Consider the following 17,439-nt stretch of genomic DNA (forward strand, 5'->3'; position numbering starts at 1 on the left):
TCCTTGCACATTAATGTTCCAGCTCTCCCAACAGGCTGTGCAGACATTCACTCCCTCATGGTGTTGGCTTCTCTGACCCCCCCCCCCCTCTTCTTGCCAGAGTTGTACAGTTCCTGCTTTCACAAAGGCCATCTACTCACAAAACAAAAGGGTAAATGGCACTAAATATACAGAACCATCTGATGTAGGTTCAGTGCTAACTTTACCCCCTTCTCCCCCCCTAAAGGGCTCATCTCTGTACTGGAAGAATGCAAAGTTGCTGTAATCATGGGTGCACGGGTAAAAACCACACACTCCAAAGCCAAGAACACAGCATCCATGGGACCTGACAACATCCCAGACTGCGTTCTACACAAACTACAGAACGAACTGGCACCCCACCTAAGTACTATGTTCAATCATAGCCTCACCTCAGGCTTTGTGCCCACTGAATGGTGCACAGGGACGGTTATCCCATTCCACAAAGGGGGATCCACCACGGACCCCAGGAACTACCGCCCCATTAGCCCGACGAGCCTGGTCTGCAAGGCCATGGAACGTATCCTCATGGAACTTGGACATTGGTAATCTCCAGACTCTGGACTCAACCCAGTTCGGGTTTGTAAAAAGCAGATCATGTCTCCTAAACCTGATAGACTTCTTTGAAGCAGTCACTAAAGCTGTAGATGAGGGTAAGGTGGTTCACACAGCCTACCTAGATCTCGCCAAGGCTTTCAACATCATCCCCCACTTTGGAATTATAGATGGTCACTAAACTAGGTATAAATCCCTATGTCACAAGATGGGTTGCCAACTGGCTCACTGACAGAATCCACACTGTGAAAGTAGCAGACTCCAAATCTGACTTCGGACCAGTGACAAGTGGAGTACCACAGGGTTCAGTTCTGGGTCCTTTCCTGTTCGGTGTCTGCTTCTCTGAAGTACAGGCTAACACAGAAGGTCTTTGGCTAATGAAGTTCGCAGATGACTGCAAACTAGGAGCCATAATCAAAACTCCTAACTATGTGGACATCCTACAAAAGGGCCTCACTGAGACAGATACCTGGTGTCAAAGCCATGGCCTCAAGCACAATACCAAAAAGTGCATTGTCATCCATTTTGGTAAAAACTCTCTACCCATGAACTAACACATAGACGGTAGTCTGCTTAACACCGAAAGTGTGAGACCTTGGGACACAGGTGGACAGTAGTCTTTCCTTTGATAATCATGTTGCCACAGTAGTCTGGAAATCCTTTTACTTGGCACACCATCACAAAAGGTTTCTCATGCAGGAAAAAGAGGCAGTTGTTCCCCTCTACTCATCACTCATTGTACCAATTATAGAGTACAATGCTGCTTTTGGTATGTACCTCACCTCACAAGACCTCTACAACTGGAAAGGCCGCAGAAGTACCTCACAAAGAGGATTATCGGCCTCAACCAGGTGCCCTACGCAGACTAAAAACTGAAGCTTTACTCAATCGCATATTGCCTACATGGAGGCGATCTCTGCCTAACATACAAAGCTATGTCAAACCCAGAGCTGTTGGACATGCTCTACTTAAAGAAATCCCAATCCATCCAAGCTACACGCTCTAAGGACCTAAACCTTTTCACCACAATAAACAGAACATGCTGGTGGGATATTGTCTTGTCCCAGAGACTTCTCATACTCTGGAACAAACTACCTATTTATATCGAACAAAGCTCCTCATTAGCATTCTTCAAGAAAAATCTTGATTGGATGGGAAATAGGAAATTCATCACTGGGATCACCTCTGTGACTCTGCTTGAAAGGGGCACAGGAAAATAATTTTCTGTGGTGGCGAAAGCCAGGGTACCTTTTTAGCTAGGCTTATATAGGCCCTATAGCCTAGTACCTACCTATGAACAGTTATCTTTGAGAGCAGCTAATGGAGGTTTTACAGTGGTTGTTTTTTTTTTTTTTTTTTTTTTTTTTTTGCATTCGGTACTGAGTACTCTCTCAGTCCATCTTGCAGACATTCCTAATTTCCACTTGGGGATAAACTTTCCTTTCTGGCATCATTTTAAGGTGTGCAGAGCCTTTCTCAAAGGTGATTTTCTTCCCCTACCACCATTTTGGGATTATCTGCTTCTTTGAGGGATTATTCCATGCCAACGAAACTTGCGTAACTGCCATTTGAACTAGCCTTTTTAATGGTAATTGGAGGACTGACTTTCTGGTGACAGTAACCTCCACAAGATGTACTAATGAGCTTTATATTCCTACAGCTAATCCATTTACTCCAGATATAATTATAACTAACCTAGCCGCCCTTTCATGCCTGAAGTGGCACTGGCTGCAGAAGTAAACCTAAAGTAATCAATTCATAACTAGCTGTCTTTGCCACTTGGTCTAATCAAGGAGAGTATTTGCCCCATTTTGTGGATGTGCCCCATTAGCTTTCATTCAAGTTGTTGCCCTATCTCTAAGCTTGTACTGACTAAATGGTTGCCTACATGTATGCTTTTCTGCAATATGATTTTTGGTAAGTTTCTTTAGCTTGTATTTGAACCACATTCCACCTAAGCAGTAATGGTATTCTTTAGTCTCCCAATCTTTCGATAACATTGGTGCAGTGGCCACTTGGTTTTCCCCTTAACATATTTGCAAGGTAATATAAGCTGGATGCGATGCCCAAGTCTTCTTTTGGGTCCATCTTATACAAAACTATGCTGTCTGACTTTTGACAGAAGTCTCTCGCTGTCATTGCATCACTCAAATCTTGCATGATTTACATAGGATCCCTGTCAGACAGTGGATCAGTTACAAAATCCTTGCTTATGGTCTGTCTTATTCTTCACAAAGTTGATTCCTGTATTTAAGGGACCTTTTGCAAACCTATACCCCTAGCCAGGCATTGTGCTCATCCCAAAGTTCATCCTTGAAGTTCCATTGTAACCGTGATGCACCTAGCTGTCGTACCTTTAGCTACCAAGGCCCTTTCCTATGAAACCTTCTTAGTTGGCTTTGAGATTCACCCCACATTGGCTGGCTGGTTATAGACCAAAACTGGTTATGGCTTAAAACTCTACTTATTTGACTGTTTACAACTAATCTTTTAATTATTATTCTGTTTTACTTGTTTCTTTTTAACTTGTTTTAAATTGTGCAATGCTGGGGTTTAGACACTTAAACATCCTCAGATCACAGTTCAAGTTTTTGTGGGGATTTCCACCCAAAAGGAATTCTTGGGAGAGTCTGCCCTGTTACTGAAAATTTTCTCTATCCTATAGAAATGTCCTTACTGTAGTGATAAATGTGCAAGAAGGTCTGCCGTCTAACACACCCTTCCTTTTTGGCAACAGTCTAGAGCTTCCTTTCCTTGTTGTATGCTCCTCTGCATGTCTTTAGAAGATAATCTGCCTGTATGATGGCTAGGGAAGGGGGTACTAAACAGTCTAGAAATCCTAATGCTTGCTACATTAGTCTTGTTACAGAGGATGTACTTGCCTGTTGCGGAGTTATCCTTAAGTACATAATTAACTTTTATTTCCCTGTTTGTTGCAGCTAGGCAGTGCATTGGCACAGGAGTTAGTGTTGCTGCCTTTAAGTTAGGGGGGTAGGGATAAACTAGAAGATTCTGATGAGGTCGCCAATCTTAATGTGCTTATGTGTTCGAGACGTGGATTCCAAGAAATTTCCCTTTAGCGCGAACGCAATTTAAGGTTATGATCAGTGACACTGTCATAATACTTTGTAGTACATGGCACTTGATTTGCTCTGTGTACTACAGGGGAAAATGTTTGTGTTTTCCTGGCTTTCAGAGCCATAAAACACTTGGCAAGTGCTGTCAAGAGGTAGTGTAATTCAGTCAGTTACGTTTACAGTTCACTTGTCATACCTTTCAACTGTCTAGATTTTCACTGGATGTCCAAATTAGTGCTTCATATTTTAGCTTCCTTATAAAATCTGTGTTTTTAATAAACCATTGAGGATTGAAGCTAATAAATAATGGCATACATTAGAGTTTGAGTTCATATCCTTCAGACAACAGATGTGGAAGCTGGGGACACTTTGCCAGTATGGACAGCATGCAGAAACAAGTCTTTTGTTCTGCTGCTATTATTTGCTGGAAAGTACTGGTATATTTTACAGCCCGATGCTAGACCTGACCTTAACTTTGCAGGTGGGTGCTAAACACTTATGGTCAGGTTGCACCCCACTCTGGTGTGTTAACTGGTTTGTCTTTTTCCAAATATCTGTAATCCCCGCACTCCATAAATTACATAATTAAGGTCTACCTCACAGATAAGGTACAGGGTTTGATTCTGACCTCTGGTTATGGGCTAGGCTTGTAGCAGTCTGCAAACTTGATAGCCTAGTGTTTACAAGTGTTTTTTTGTCCCCCCCCCCTTGTCTGGAAGTTTACTTTGCTGGGTGCTCCATCTTTCTTCCATATCCCAGAGTTGTGCTGTGGGTAAATTGGAAATGCTTCAGCTGGTCCACGGGGTGGGTAGGTTGTGTCCGCACACATGATAGGCTGGTACCTTTTTCAGGATTCATTTCTATTTTTTTGGCCACTTAGTTGCAGGGGAGCATACCAGCACTGAGTTGGTTTTAATAGGTTAGTGTAGATGTAATTGAATGGATGATTATAATGTAAAAGAAGGCTTTGAGCGGTGAGTAGCTGTGGGGCTGTATCCAGGGTATTTACAGCCTTAACACATTATGCTACAGACTCTAACCATAGCAGACTAACATTTGTTCAGGCACTGTAAACTAGGAACCAGACTTCTGGTTGGACTGCCAGATGATTTTGACATGATCTGATCATTTCATACCTCAGTCAGATTGAGAAAAAGACTGGAGCTGCATTTTTTTTTTCTTGTTTATACTGATCAAAAATAAAAAAAAATGTTACATTTTAAGTGTAACTGTGCCTTTTAGGCTGCTTAGAAGATGCCCACTTGTAGTAAAAGTGAATAGTTACTGGTGGATGGAATTCCGTTGCCAGGGACAGTGAGAAAGCATGAAAATATTACTAATGCCATTGCAAGTGAGTGGAGACAAAGACTTCAGAAAAATTCTCTTTACAGCCTGCATTGTGGGAAGCCTTTACTGCAAAACAAAGTTGTATCATCTTGGCTGCCCTTTGCAGCCATTTTGGGGTGTAACATCAGAAAATTAGAAAATCCTGAGCTGATCTGCCCTTAACTGTGTGAAATTCTATAACTGTCTTTACTGAAAAGGATTGTAAACAGTTGCATTAATCCAGTTGACAAATATATGACTTGTATAGCAGTCATACTTACAAATGTATAACTTTGTTTTCTTTCTTATTTCCAGCAAAATATCAGGCGACATGGATGAATTTTCGGTAAGCTGCAATATGGTGCTTTACAGTTTGAATGTGCTCCATAAAGTGCTGTTTTATGAGCATTGAAATGACTTTTTCTTTTATATAGATTGTTTTTTTTTCCCCAAACAAGTCTTTAGCATGCTCTTAATAAAAGTATTCAGACTTTGCAGCAAGATGGTGGTGTCTAGCTGCTGTCTGAATGTGGCGGTGATGGTATAACACCCAGATGTAATGTGATCCTATCTCGCCTACATTCTGTACTGATGGGTTCGGAGCCAATCCTCGGCTCCGACTCTGCACGCTATACTAAAGAACAAAGTCTCTTATTGGCCGAGCTATCCCACATCCCAGGATGCACCACCACTGCTTCCCCAGATCTCGTTTGCCGCTTCTACAGCAAAGACGTGGTCTTGGACTTGGCTGAGCTAAGTGCTTCTAACTTAAAATTTCTGTCAAATTTTTTGCTATTCTACCCAAAAGCTGTTCATTGAGTTGTTTTTTGTGGTAAATTGTCTTAGTTTGAGGGAAGGATCCCGTTTAAGTTAGAGGGGCCTTGCCCTCGCGCGTTGTGGAAATTTCTTAGTGTGAGTCTCTCTGTGTGTGTGTGTATAGTAGTCTAGATTTGGGTCAAGTGATCCCGTTTCAGTTAGAGTGGCCTTGTCCTCAGTTTACATTTTCCTTTAAGCTAATTTTTGTTAGTGTATTTGAAATTTTGCTGTCAACATGTCGAAAGAGCACAGACCTTCAGGATTCAAAAAATGCTCTAAATGCAGTTACAAAATGTCCATTACGGACCACCACTCTTTGTGCGTTTATTGTTTAGGCCCTAAGCATCTTCAGGAGTCATGCAGCATTTGTCACGCTTTTTCCTCCCGTGTCCTCCAAGAGAGGAAAAACAAATTGATCTTAAAAGGGCTTATCACTCCTTCCTTTGAGGAGGCTTTATCTTCTTCCTCTTCATCTTCAAAGAAGAAATCTGCTCCGACCAGCCCGTCGGAACCGGCTACAAAGAAATCTAGGCAGGCTTCTCCATCGGCTCCACGGACTTCGGAGCCGAGGGCAGAACGGTCTGCCTCGATGCCTCCAGCCTAGACTCCTCTGGCTTCGGAGCCGAGGGCTAGAGCTTAGAGAGGCGGGTCACCATCGGCTCCACTGTCTTCGGAGCCGATGAGAGTTGCCCGCTCACTCTTCCCCTTCGGCGCCGAAGTCCTCTTCGGCTCTGAGGGAAATTGCAATGGTTGTGGAGCCTCCCTCAGCACCGATATTTATCGAGACTATTCGGAGCCAGTCCCCCAGTCCTTCGGAACCGGTGGAGAAGTCTACTCGAACTCGTTCGATCTCTTCTCGATCTTCAAGGATGTCAGATTCGGACATAGACAGGGTGCTTCAAAGGCTGTTTCAGTCTCCTGTCTTCCAAAAGTTGGTTTTGGCTACAGCCCAGTCGGCTCCGGAGCCGGTTGCCCACCCTGTTGTCTTGGTTCCTCCTCCAACAGCCTCAGCACCTCCTCCAACAGCCTTGGCACCGTTGGAGTCTGTGCTGGTGGAGGTTTTCGGGTCTGTTCCGACCCTTACTCCAACCCGCCCTTTGGGTCTGAGTTCGGTACACGGACCTCCTCTGTCGGCCCCGGGGGTGACGCTTCGGGACCGATGCTCTCGGTTCCGAGCCTCCCTCTCGGTGCGTCGGCTGTGGGAGTGCCGTCTACTGTTGTGGCCTTGGGGGTTGGACTTTCCCAGGACTCTGGGGTCCAGCCTTCAGGGCCATGAGGAGTGCTTTGGCCAAATCTTTGGCCACCTCCGTCTGTCACCTTCCCTTGGCACGGAGACTGGTTCCTTTGTAGTCCCCCTGTCTCAAGACAGCAGAGCCCTGGGGCCTGAGGCAACCCCCATCGGGGGTTCCCTACTTCCTGAAGGTCCCTCCGAAGTGGCTTCGGAGGAACCTCCAAGGAAGAAACAGTGCAAGAGGAAGCACGTCGACTCCCCTGATGAGACTCTCACCGCGGACACCGATCTCGATGATGCGGAGGGGTCCCCCAAGTAGTCCTCGGATGATGTCTCCTTTGCGGACATCTTGGAGATCCTGAAGCAACGAGGCGACTGGCAGTCAAAACCTCCTTCCGCTGAGGAGTCAGTATTCCTCAAGGCCTTCGGGGCTCAGCCCTCCGCCTCCTGGGTGTCTCCGCCCTTCGATGAGCTTTGATCTCTCGAAGGGCGTGGGAACACCCGGATTCTGTGGAACCGGTGCCAGCTCGCCCCAATAAATTTCTCTCGGCCCCCCCCCCCCCGAAAAGGATTTTCTCTCCAAAGGTGTGGCTGTAGATGCCCTGGTGGTGGCATCTGCTACCCAACAAGATGTGGCAGAGGCTTCAACGTCCGTCCATCCTCCTAATAAAGAGTCTAGGAGCATGGATAGGTACGGGAAGCGCACCCTTACTTCAGCAACCTTTACTTTAAGGTCTCTGAATTATCTGACTCACTTCACCAGACTTCAGAGGGATCTGGTCAAGGAACTTTCAGATACCCTCTCGGGTAACTTACCTGAGCAGTTGGCCCAGACGGTTAGCTCTCAGCTGGCTACCCTATCATCGTTATCGAACTCGTCCATGAGACTCATTTCATATGCAGCCGAGGGGGCGAGCAGAGCGGTGGGAACGGGCGTTGCTCTACGTAGACGAGCCTGGCTCCGCCTGTGTCATTTTGCGGAAGCCTTCAAGTCTTCCTTTGTCGACGCTCCCTTTGACGGGTCCTCTCTGTTTGGACCCAGGGTAAAGGACACCTTGACTCGCTGTGAACAAGAGGGTAAGACTCTTAACTGCCGTAGGGGCACGGTTTTCCACTCCCTTCAGGCCCTATCCCAAGGCTAGAAGAGGGGGGAAAATGTGGTTCCGTAAATCTCAAAAGCCTTACTCTTCACAGCAGAGTGATCCCCCTTCTAGAGGCAGAGGAGGGGGAAATTTTTCAGGAAGACGCCGTCCCAGAGGCGGCGGAGGCCCCCGCAACACTGGAGACCGCGAGTCCTTTCGTGGCTCCTCAACCGTCCAGCATCCCTGAAGGATTGCCCGACTGTGCAGCTCCGGAGCCAGTCGGGGGTCATTTTTCGAAGCACCTAAAGGCCTGGGAGAGTATCACTCAGGACCGATGGGTGCTCCGAATCATCGCTGGAGGTTACACCATCCCCTTTTCTCAACCCCCCCCCCTCCATCCCAAAAAATTCCGGACCCGCCACCCAGTCAACGGGATCTTGCAGCCAACGAAATATCAAAGCTGCTTCAAAAAGGAGTCCTCCAACCTGTCCCCGCAGGCCAGACCGGATTAGGGACTTACTCAAGATTCTTTTTGGTGCCAAAAAAGACCGGGGACTTGAGGCCCATTTTGGATCTCAGCAAGCTAAATCGATCAGTGAAGAAGTCCAAATTCCAGATGGTCACCTTGCAATCCATTCTCCCGCTGCTGGAGAAAGGTGTTTGGATGTGCTCCATAGATCTCAAGGATGCCTATTATCACATCCTGATAGATCAGGCGTCCAGGAGACACTTGCGCTTCAGCCTGGGAGACAGTCATTTCCAGTTCCGTGCACTGCCCTTTGGTATTACCACAGCCCCCAGGGTGTTCACCAAATGTTTGGCAGTGGTGACTGCTCACCTGAGAAGTCTAGGATTCCAGGTGTTTCCATACCTAGACGACTGGCTCCTAACTGCCACCTCCAGGCATCTACTCTTGCAAATTCTAGCAGCCACTATATCTCTAGGCAACTCCCTAGGAATCACCTTCAATTGGACAAAGTCCGTGTTGCTGCCATCTCAGCGCATTCGGTTTATCGGAGCAGAGATAGACTCAAAGCAAATGTGGGTCTATCTTCCTGCAGAGAGGATAGAAACACTACAGTCTCAAGTTCGAGCTTTGCTCCTCAAACGTCGAGCCCCAGCCAGGATGGTCCTACAACTGTTAGGTTCCATGTCGGCCACCGTTCTCCTAGTCCCCTTAGCAAGGTTACATATGAGGATTCTCCAGTGGCTCCTGTCAGTCCAGTGGTCTTATCAGGATCTCCCACTCAGTCACCACATTCTGATCAGAGACGTGCAAACAGGACCTTTGTTGGTGGCTTCTTTCCTCCAACCTGGATCAGGGGTGACCCTTCGTTCCACCACCTCCAGTGGCCACATTGACTACGGACGCCTCCCAGACTGGGTGGGGGGGACATTACCTGGGCAGGTCAGTCCAAGGCAAGTGGCACTCCCGAGAGTCTCCTCCACATCAACATACTGGAAATGAGGGCGGTGATTCTATCGCTGCAAGCACTGCACAGTTGCCTCCCCCAGGGCACGATTGCCATTCAGTCCGACAATATGTCTGTAGTCTGGTACCTGAACAAGCAAGGAGGGACCAGATCCTACCCCCTTTGCAGAGAGGCCATGAAGGTATGGGATTGGGCGATTGCAACCAAACGTTTTCTGGTAGCAACACACATTCCAGGGAGATCCAGTGTGATAGCCGACAAAAACTGAGCAGAACTATTCTCTCCCCTCACGAGTGGTCTCTGAACGACAGTGGCAACTCAGATTTTCAGGAGATGGGGAACTCCTTGTTGCGACCTTTTCGCAACCCCCCTCAACACGAAATGCCAACAGTTCTTCTCTCTCACCCCAGTTCTGGGGGAGATTCCCAAGGACGCCCTAGTCCAAGCTTGGCCCACCGGTCTGCTATACGCCTTTCCACCGGTTCCCCTTCTTCCCAAGGTGATCCAGAAGGCGATTCGCTTGGAGAGCAAAATGATTCTAATTGCCCCATACTGGCCTCGTCAAGTCTGGTTTCCCTTTCTTCGCAAATATGCACTGGACAGTCCATGGTTCCTGGACCAAGTTCCGGATCTCGACCCATCAGTCGGGACAGCTTCATCAGTCCCTCCACTCGAAGTTAACAGCTTGGCTCCTCCTCTTCCGACCATAGTCAGGCACCATGCTTTGGACCCAGAAGTCCTACAGATCTTGTCCTCGGCTCACAAGACTTCTACTAAGAAAATGTATACCAGCAAATGGAAGAGATTTGCTATTTGGGCACAACTCCGGGGCTTAGACCCTTTGACAGCCCTGGTGTCGGAGGTTCTGAAGTTTTTAGCTTCTCTGTTCAATCAAGGTTGTTCGGTCTCTACCATCAAAGTTCAATTGGCGATGAGCAACAAGTTATGTAAAGCTTTCATGAAAGGTGCTGGGCTGCTACGGCTGCTCCGCCTTGGGACCTTAATGTGGTGTTAGGTGCTTTAACCTCTTCCCCCTTCGAACCGGCAGCAACTTGTGACTTAAAATTTCTTTCTTGGAAGACTGCTTTATTAGTTGCAATTACATCAGCCAGGCGAGTCTCAGAACTTCAAGCCGTATGTGTTAAACCACCATACCTGTTTTTTCACAAGGATAGAGTATCCCTCGGACCGAATCCATCCTTTGTTCCCAAGGTTTGTTCCAATTTTTGTCTACAACAATCACTGGAACTTCCAGTTTTCTTCCCGAAGTATTCAGAGTGGAATACATCTTTCACACCTTGGATGTCCACAGACAATTACGATTCTATTTGGATAGGACGCATCAAGCACGAAAAACAGATCAGTTGTTTGTGTCCTTTTCGGACAATAAATTGGGCAAAGCCGTCACGAAAGTCACTATTGCCAAGTGGATCAGAGACTGTATCAGTCATACTTTCTTCATTTCAAACAAAGAGCTTATAGCTACAGTGAAAGCTCATTCTACCAGGGCTATGGCTACTTCGGCAGCTTTTCATTCCAAGCTTGCTATTGGTGACATTTGTGCGGCGGCTACATGGTCTTCTCACACCTTTATTTCTCATTACAAATTGGATGTGGCATGGGGGCGAGCTTCCTTCGGTTCCACAGTTCTCAGGAGTGTTTTCCAGTGAGCCACCCAGGAATCAGGTGCTAGGGACGCTGTCCCATCAGTACAGAATGTAGGCGAGATAGGATCACATTACATCTTTTAGTTATGTACTTACCATAACTTTAGATGTATGGGATCCATCTCGCCTACATTCCTAATAACCCACCCTCCTTCCCCCTGCCTTGGAGATCAGAAGAGACCGGACGGTTCGAGTTCAACTGTTTCATCTTGAAACACCTGGCAATATTATATCAACAGTCTGTGTGTGTGCATGTGTGCGGACAAACAAGATCTGGGGAAGCAGTGGTGGTGCATCCTGGGATGTGGGATAGCTCAGCCAATAAGAGACTTCGTTCTTTAGTATAGCGTGCCAAGTCGGAGCAGAGGATCGGCTCCGAACCCATCAGTACAGAATGTAGGCGAGATGGATCCCATACATCTAAAGTTATGGTAAGTACATAACTAAAAGTTAATGTTGCAATGGATACTCTTTTTTAAGTGCACCTTAATGCTGAAGCTTTAATATTATAAGAACTACTGTGATTCAGGTTTACTGCCTTTGCTTGAACTTTATCGTTTTTAATGTATATGGCTGTTAATATTTTTGTGGCATGTTTCAGCCTGGAAACTTGTTACTGTGGTGTTTGGCAGTCTGTGATTGCTGCTATTGGGGTATGCTTTTTGAGACCCTTGTTTTGCATTCTGATTCCTCCTAGTACCAAGGTATTGTGCATCTCGGTAAACTATTGTTTGTTAATGTGGCTTTCTGGGTTTACTAGCAGGGTGTCTGCTCAGACTTTTAAATGGAGATTTTCCTTTTTCTGTTCAACTTGCTGTTTGCATCAATGTGCTCCATTATTCTGCATTCATTCCAGCACTTTTTCTGTTATATATTTTTTGTCCTGGACAACCATGAAGATGTGAGGGTCGATTTTTTTTTTTTTTTTTTTTTTTTTTTTTTTTTTATATCTTGCTAGAAGAGACGGGATTTGGTCCGAGATGCTTTGAACAAGGAATACTGTTTTTTTGTCATTGTATATTAAGAGAAGGAGCTTAAAATATAAATAAAATAAATAAAAAAAAAAATAGATGATGTAGATGTGTGTGTGTGTGTGTGTGTGTGTGTGTGTGTGTGTGTGTGTGTGTGTGTGTGTGTGTGTGTGTGTGTGTGTGTGTGTGTGTGTATGTATATATATATATATATATATATATATATATATATATATATATATATATGTATAATTTTTTGTCAATTGAAGTTGGTCAACTTCTGAATCCTGTTTTATCCGTCTGAAACGTGAAACTTCATGTTGTACAGCTGTGGCTGCAGATATTGGGGAGCCACTCTGATGGTAGCTTATCTAGGCTGTTAACCACTGTATACCATCCCCTGATACACTGCTGTTTTTCCCCACTATCAGAATTCTGGAGTATTACATGGCTGCATGCTTCTCTCTCTCTTTTTTTTTTTTATAGCGGTGAGATTTTTGACGCATTTCTTCAGTTAGGCAAGAGCCTTCATGTTGTAGATGCGTTTTTCTTCCAGCTGAAGAAGTTTTCATCTAATTGCACTTCCTGTTTTGAAATCTGTGCACTGTTTGCTTCTACCAATAAGTGCAATCGTGGAAAGCAAATCCCACCCGTAGGTAGTCACTTTTGCTGCTTTGTTTGTTTTGGATGTCATAAGACCGTGACAGGAAGTCATGACTGAACCTTGGATTCTAGAGCTATGAGGCAGAAGCTTGCCCAGTGTTCAAATAGCCAGAAATGTGATGTTAAGTGCGTCATTACGATGCCATAAAGGTTTACAGAATTTTGCTCTGGCAGATGAAGGATCCTTTGGGACTTAGGTAGTACACATGATGATCATTGTGTTTCACTGCTGCAGTCATTACACTTGGGTTATCCTGACGTCAGGCGGTCCCGCAGTCAGCCAGAGTTCCAAAGTCTTGGTCTGGCGTCGGTTGCTGTCACCTCTTCCCTGAGGTCAGTGCGCCAGGGGTATACAAGATGCAGCAGACGCCATTTTCTTCAGTCCTTCTTGCCGTGTGGTGCCTGAAGCAAAAGCAGTTCGCAAGTGCCGGTCGGCACTAGAGATATCAAATTTGATTTCAGAACCGAAGTCTTCAGTAAAGCTTAAGTACCCCGTTGGGGAAACTTTTTTTCTTGCCTCAGACCGATGTCAGTAAAAGTTAATTGCATTTCTTTTGGGAAGCAAATGCCTCATAAGGATATTCATTCTTACTGTATTCCATGCCTAGGCCCAGATCACGACGTCACTAGTTGTCGGTTTTGTGCTAGATTTAACAAATGCACTATTGCTCACCATTACTTTGGCCGAAGGTTTAATTATACAATGCCGTCGGAACAACTGACCGGAATGCACAAAAAATGCAAAGATAAGGACAGGCACCCAAGGCCAAAAACTGCCGAAGCCTCTTCTAGGCTGGTTCGCTGGTTTTCAGTGAGGCACTTTCGCAGCCCCTGACACCCGCTACTTCAGAACCACAGGCCGCGACCGACTCCCACGTGGAGGTGCCTAGGCCTCTGGATACTCTAGGTGTTGGGCCAATGGAGATTAACCCTTCAGATGGGTCCGGAGCCGTTGAGCAGGCATCTGCTTCGGAGGGTGTTTTCAGGCCTACATAGCTTACCATTGCATCTCCAAGTCTAAAACTACTTTAAAGACAAAGAAGCAAGTACAGCATTCACCTGACAGGCCAGCATGCCTAAAAAAACAGGTGCTCAAAATGGCCGAAGACTTTCTCTGATCAGGGGTTCCCATCCCCCTCCTGATAAAAGGCCTAGGCAGGATACAGATTATGATTCCTCTGACCAGGTTTCTATTTATTCTGATTACTCTTCAGACCAGGGGTATTCTTTACCCCCCTGAGGACTCTGTTGCTGAAGAATCAATTCCTTCAGCCTCTCCTCCAGAGGATTACTCTTTTGGGGAAACTTTACATACCATGAGGGAGCATTTCCATTGGGAAGGCCAGTATTACTCAGATTCCAAGAAAATGCTCACATTTTCTTTTATTGCCTCAGCACAGGCCCCTTGCTATTCCACCAGTGTTTGACATTGTGGATGATGTGTTCTCTGAATCTAGTTTAAATCCTGATTCTTTACTCTCAGCTCCAGTCAAGCCAGACAGGTACTACAGAGTCCCCGACTCTCGCAAATTTCTTTATAAAAACCTTGTTGCTGACCCAGAAACCATTTCCCAGGGTCCCAAAGGGGTAAAGGCTTCCACGGCTAAAAATCCAGATCCCTCGGATAGGGATTCTAGAGCATTATACAGATGGGGGAAGAAAGTCTACACCTTTGCAACTTTGGCAGTGAGGGCTTTAAATTGCCAGTTTCACATGCTTAAATATCAACAATATTTACTGTCTCAATTAAAACAGAAAATGAGTACAAATGCAGAACAACCTGATTTATAAGGAAATGCAGGATTTATTGCATGCAGCTGAACAAGTGGGAAAGCATACTTTGCAATGTGGTTTTGATTCATTAGAAGCTTCTTGTAGAGCAGCAGTTAGAACATCTGTGATTCGAAGGCATACTTGGTTGGAAGAACAAAGTTTACCAGATCATGTTAAGGCAAAATTATTGGATGCTCCTTTGCAGCAAGATAATTTATTTGGTATTAAGGCAGAAGAGGTATTAAAGAAAATGGAGGATAAGGCAAAATCTATGCAAACGGTGAAAGATTTCTTACAGGTACAGCCACCACGATTCAGCAGGAATTGGCTTACAAAAAATTGGTACTTTCCAGTGTCACAGGCCACAAAGAGGCAGATACAGACACCCAAGAAGCAGATCTCTGCCACAAGGCTCTTACAGACCACAACAGTGGGGTGCTTCAACCCCAAAAGGAGGTTGAGGACAAGTCACAACCTTACAGGAAACAGTCCCAATGACTTCCCCCTTCCAATGCCAAACTCTTCCCTTTTGGCAGCTCCCTTAGAGGGGAAACTAGCACTTTTTTCTCAAAACTGGCAAGCGGTCACCCAAGACAAATGGGTGCTGAATATTGTGTCTCAAGGTTACAGGTTCCACTTTCACACTTTTCCAAGGCTAAAAGGAATGCCAGACCTGCCACAAAATCAATGGGCAGAGGCACAAAAACAAATTACAACCCTCATGGACATGAGAGCTATTCAAAAAGTACCACAGCAGGAAAAGGGACAAGGATTTTACTCAAGACTCTTCCTGGTCCCCAGAAAGGACAAAACCTGGAGACCCATTCTGGATCTTTCTTCTCTAAATACTTACCTGGATGTTCCGAAAGTCAAAATGTTGACACTACAGCAGCTTCTACCCATGTTGGGCAAGAAAGCTTGGCTTGTTACTTTGGACCTCAGAGGCATGCCTGCATGTCCCTATCAGACAAAATTGCAGAAGATACCTCAGATTCATAGCTGGTTCAATGCACTACCAATTCTCTGCACTGCCCTTTGGCTCATCTACTGCGCCCAGGGTCTTCACAAAGTGCCTGGCACCAGTAATTGCATTTTGCAGACAAAAAGGAATTCAAATATGTCCATACCTGGACGACTGCCTGATTCAAGCAGAGAGCAAGGACATTCTTCTACAGCATCTGGCATTCGTAAAAAGATTAAGTTGCCTAGGGTACTCGGTAAACGAAAAGAAATCAGAACTAGTGCCCTCACGAGATAATATTCATGGGTGCCAGCTTAAATACAACAGCCCAGATGGCTTATCTCACGCCAGACAAACCAGGACAATTGACTCAGTATTTTAAAATGATGGCAACAAAGCCCCGACTCCCTGCAAGAAAAATTCTGCAGGCCTTTGGGTTCATGGCATCCTGCATTCTAATAATTCCATATGCAAGACTGCATATGAGGAAATTACAATGGTACCTAAAAATTGTTTGGTCTCAACACTCTCACAGCTTGGAAACAGTAGTACCACTAATTCCCTGCCTACAACAGGAGTTTCGATGGTGGGCACAGGCATGTCACCTCAACAAGGGTCAGCCATTCACTCTTCCCACAGCCAGGCAGACTTTAACAACAGATGCATCAGATTAGCCTGGGGGAGCACACCTGGCAGGAAAATGTATTCAGGGCAAATGGACCACAGACCAAATGCATCTTCACATCAATCAAAAAGAGATGTTGGCTGTACAAAATGCCCTTACAGCTTTCAAGGATCTTCTGCATCCAGGACAATTACTACTAAAGACTGACAACACCACAGTAATGTGGTACATAAGCAAGGGGGCACTCATTCTTGCCCCCTATGCAGACAAGCCATGACCTTGTGGAACACTGCTCTAACCTATCAAGTTCATCTGCAAGCACAATTCCTGCTGGGAAAGAAAACCACTCTGGCAGACTACTCGAGCAGAAACAACATGGATCCTCACGAGTGGAGATTAAATCCACAGGTCGTCTGCATGATAATGCAGAAATGGGGATCTTTTTGCCTCACCACTGAATTGCCAGCTATAAAAATTCTGCACAAGGACTTATCACATACAAGCTTGGAAAGTGGATGCTCTTTTGTTCAGCTGGAAAAACCTAAATGTTTATGCCTTCCCACCTCTGCCTCTCCTTTCAAAGGTACTCCTAAAAGCCAGGCAAGAAAAAACACAGATGATTCCAATTGCTCCAGACTGGCCACGCCAGCATTGGTACCCAATCTTAAAGAACTTAGCTCAAGGCCCACCTTGGATTTTGCCTCAAATTCCACACCTGCTAACTCAGCAAAACGATCAGATCCTGCACAGTCAGCTCAAAACCTTAAACCTGGCTGCATGGCAGCTTCATTAGCCAAACAGACAACTCCTCTCTAAAGCTGTTAATGAATGTCATTTTGGAGGCCAGGAGGCCTAGCACCAGGAAATCTTACTCAGAAAAGTGGAAGAGATTATGTGCCTGGAACCAGGCTCAAAACCTTGATCCTCTTGTCCCTAACATTCCTCAGATAATACAATACTTAACTGAGATGCTGGACAAAGGACTATCCTCATCCATTAAGATCCACGCTTCTGCCGTCTCTGCTCAATAAAACACAGATCCTCCTATTTTCTCTCATCCATTGCTAAAGCAGTACCTCAAAGGGGCTAAAAACATAAGACCGCCCCGGAGAGCACAAACACCTACTTGGGACCTCAATTTAGTCTTGGAAAAACTCACTTTGCCTCCTTTTGAGCCAGTATGAGTCTTAGAGCTGCAGGCACTAATGGCAGTGGAGCCTTTCATCATTTTCCAGCAAGAC

General features: G+C 45.6%; 1 protein-coding gene across 2 annotated transcripts in view; it reads left to right on the forward strand.

Moving 5' to 3' along the window:
* LOC122804502 (collagen alpha-1(I) chain-like) overlaps positions 1-17,439 on the forward strand; it is a 481,965-nt gene that overhangs the window by 28,244 nt on the left and 436,282 nt on the right. For both annotated transcript variants that reach the window (XM_044074415.1, XM_044074414.1), the window contains exon 2: positions 5,292-5,316. In XM_044074415.1, the coding sequence (XP_043930350.1) occupies positions 5,308-5,316 (9 nt within the window). In that variant the 5' untranslated portion in view covers positions 5,292-5,307. The remainder of the gene's footprint in view (positions 1-5,291; positions 5,317-17,439) is intronic.

The sequence above is a fragment of the Protopterus annectens genome, chromosome 6.part0 (assembly GCF_019279795.1).
Source record: "Protopterus annectens isolate FY-2018-M chromosome 6.part0, PAN1.0, whole genome shotgun sequence".
Taxonomy (NCBI): Eukaryota; Metazoa; Chordata; order Ceratodontiformes; family Protopteridae; genus Protopterus; species Protopterus annectens.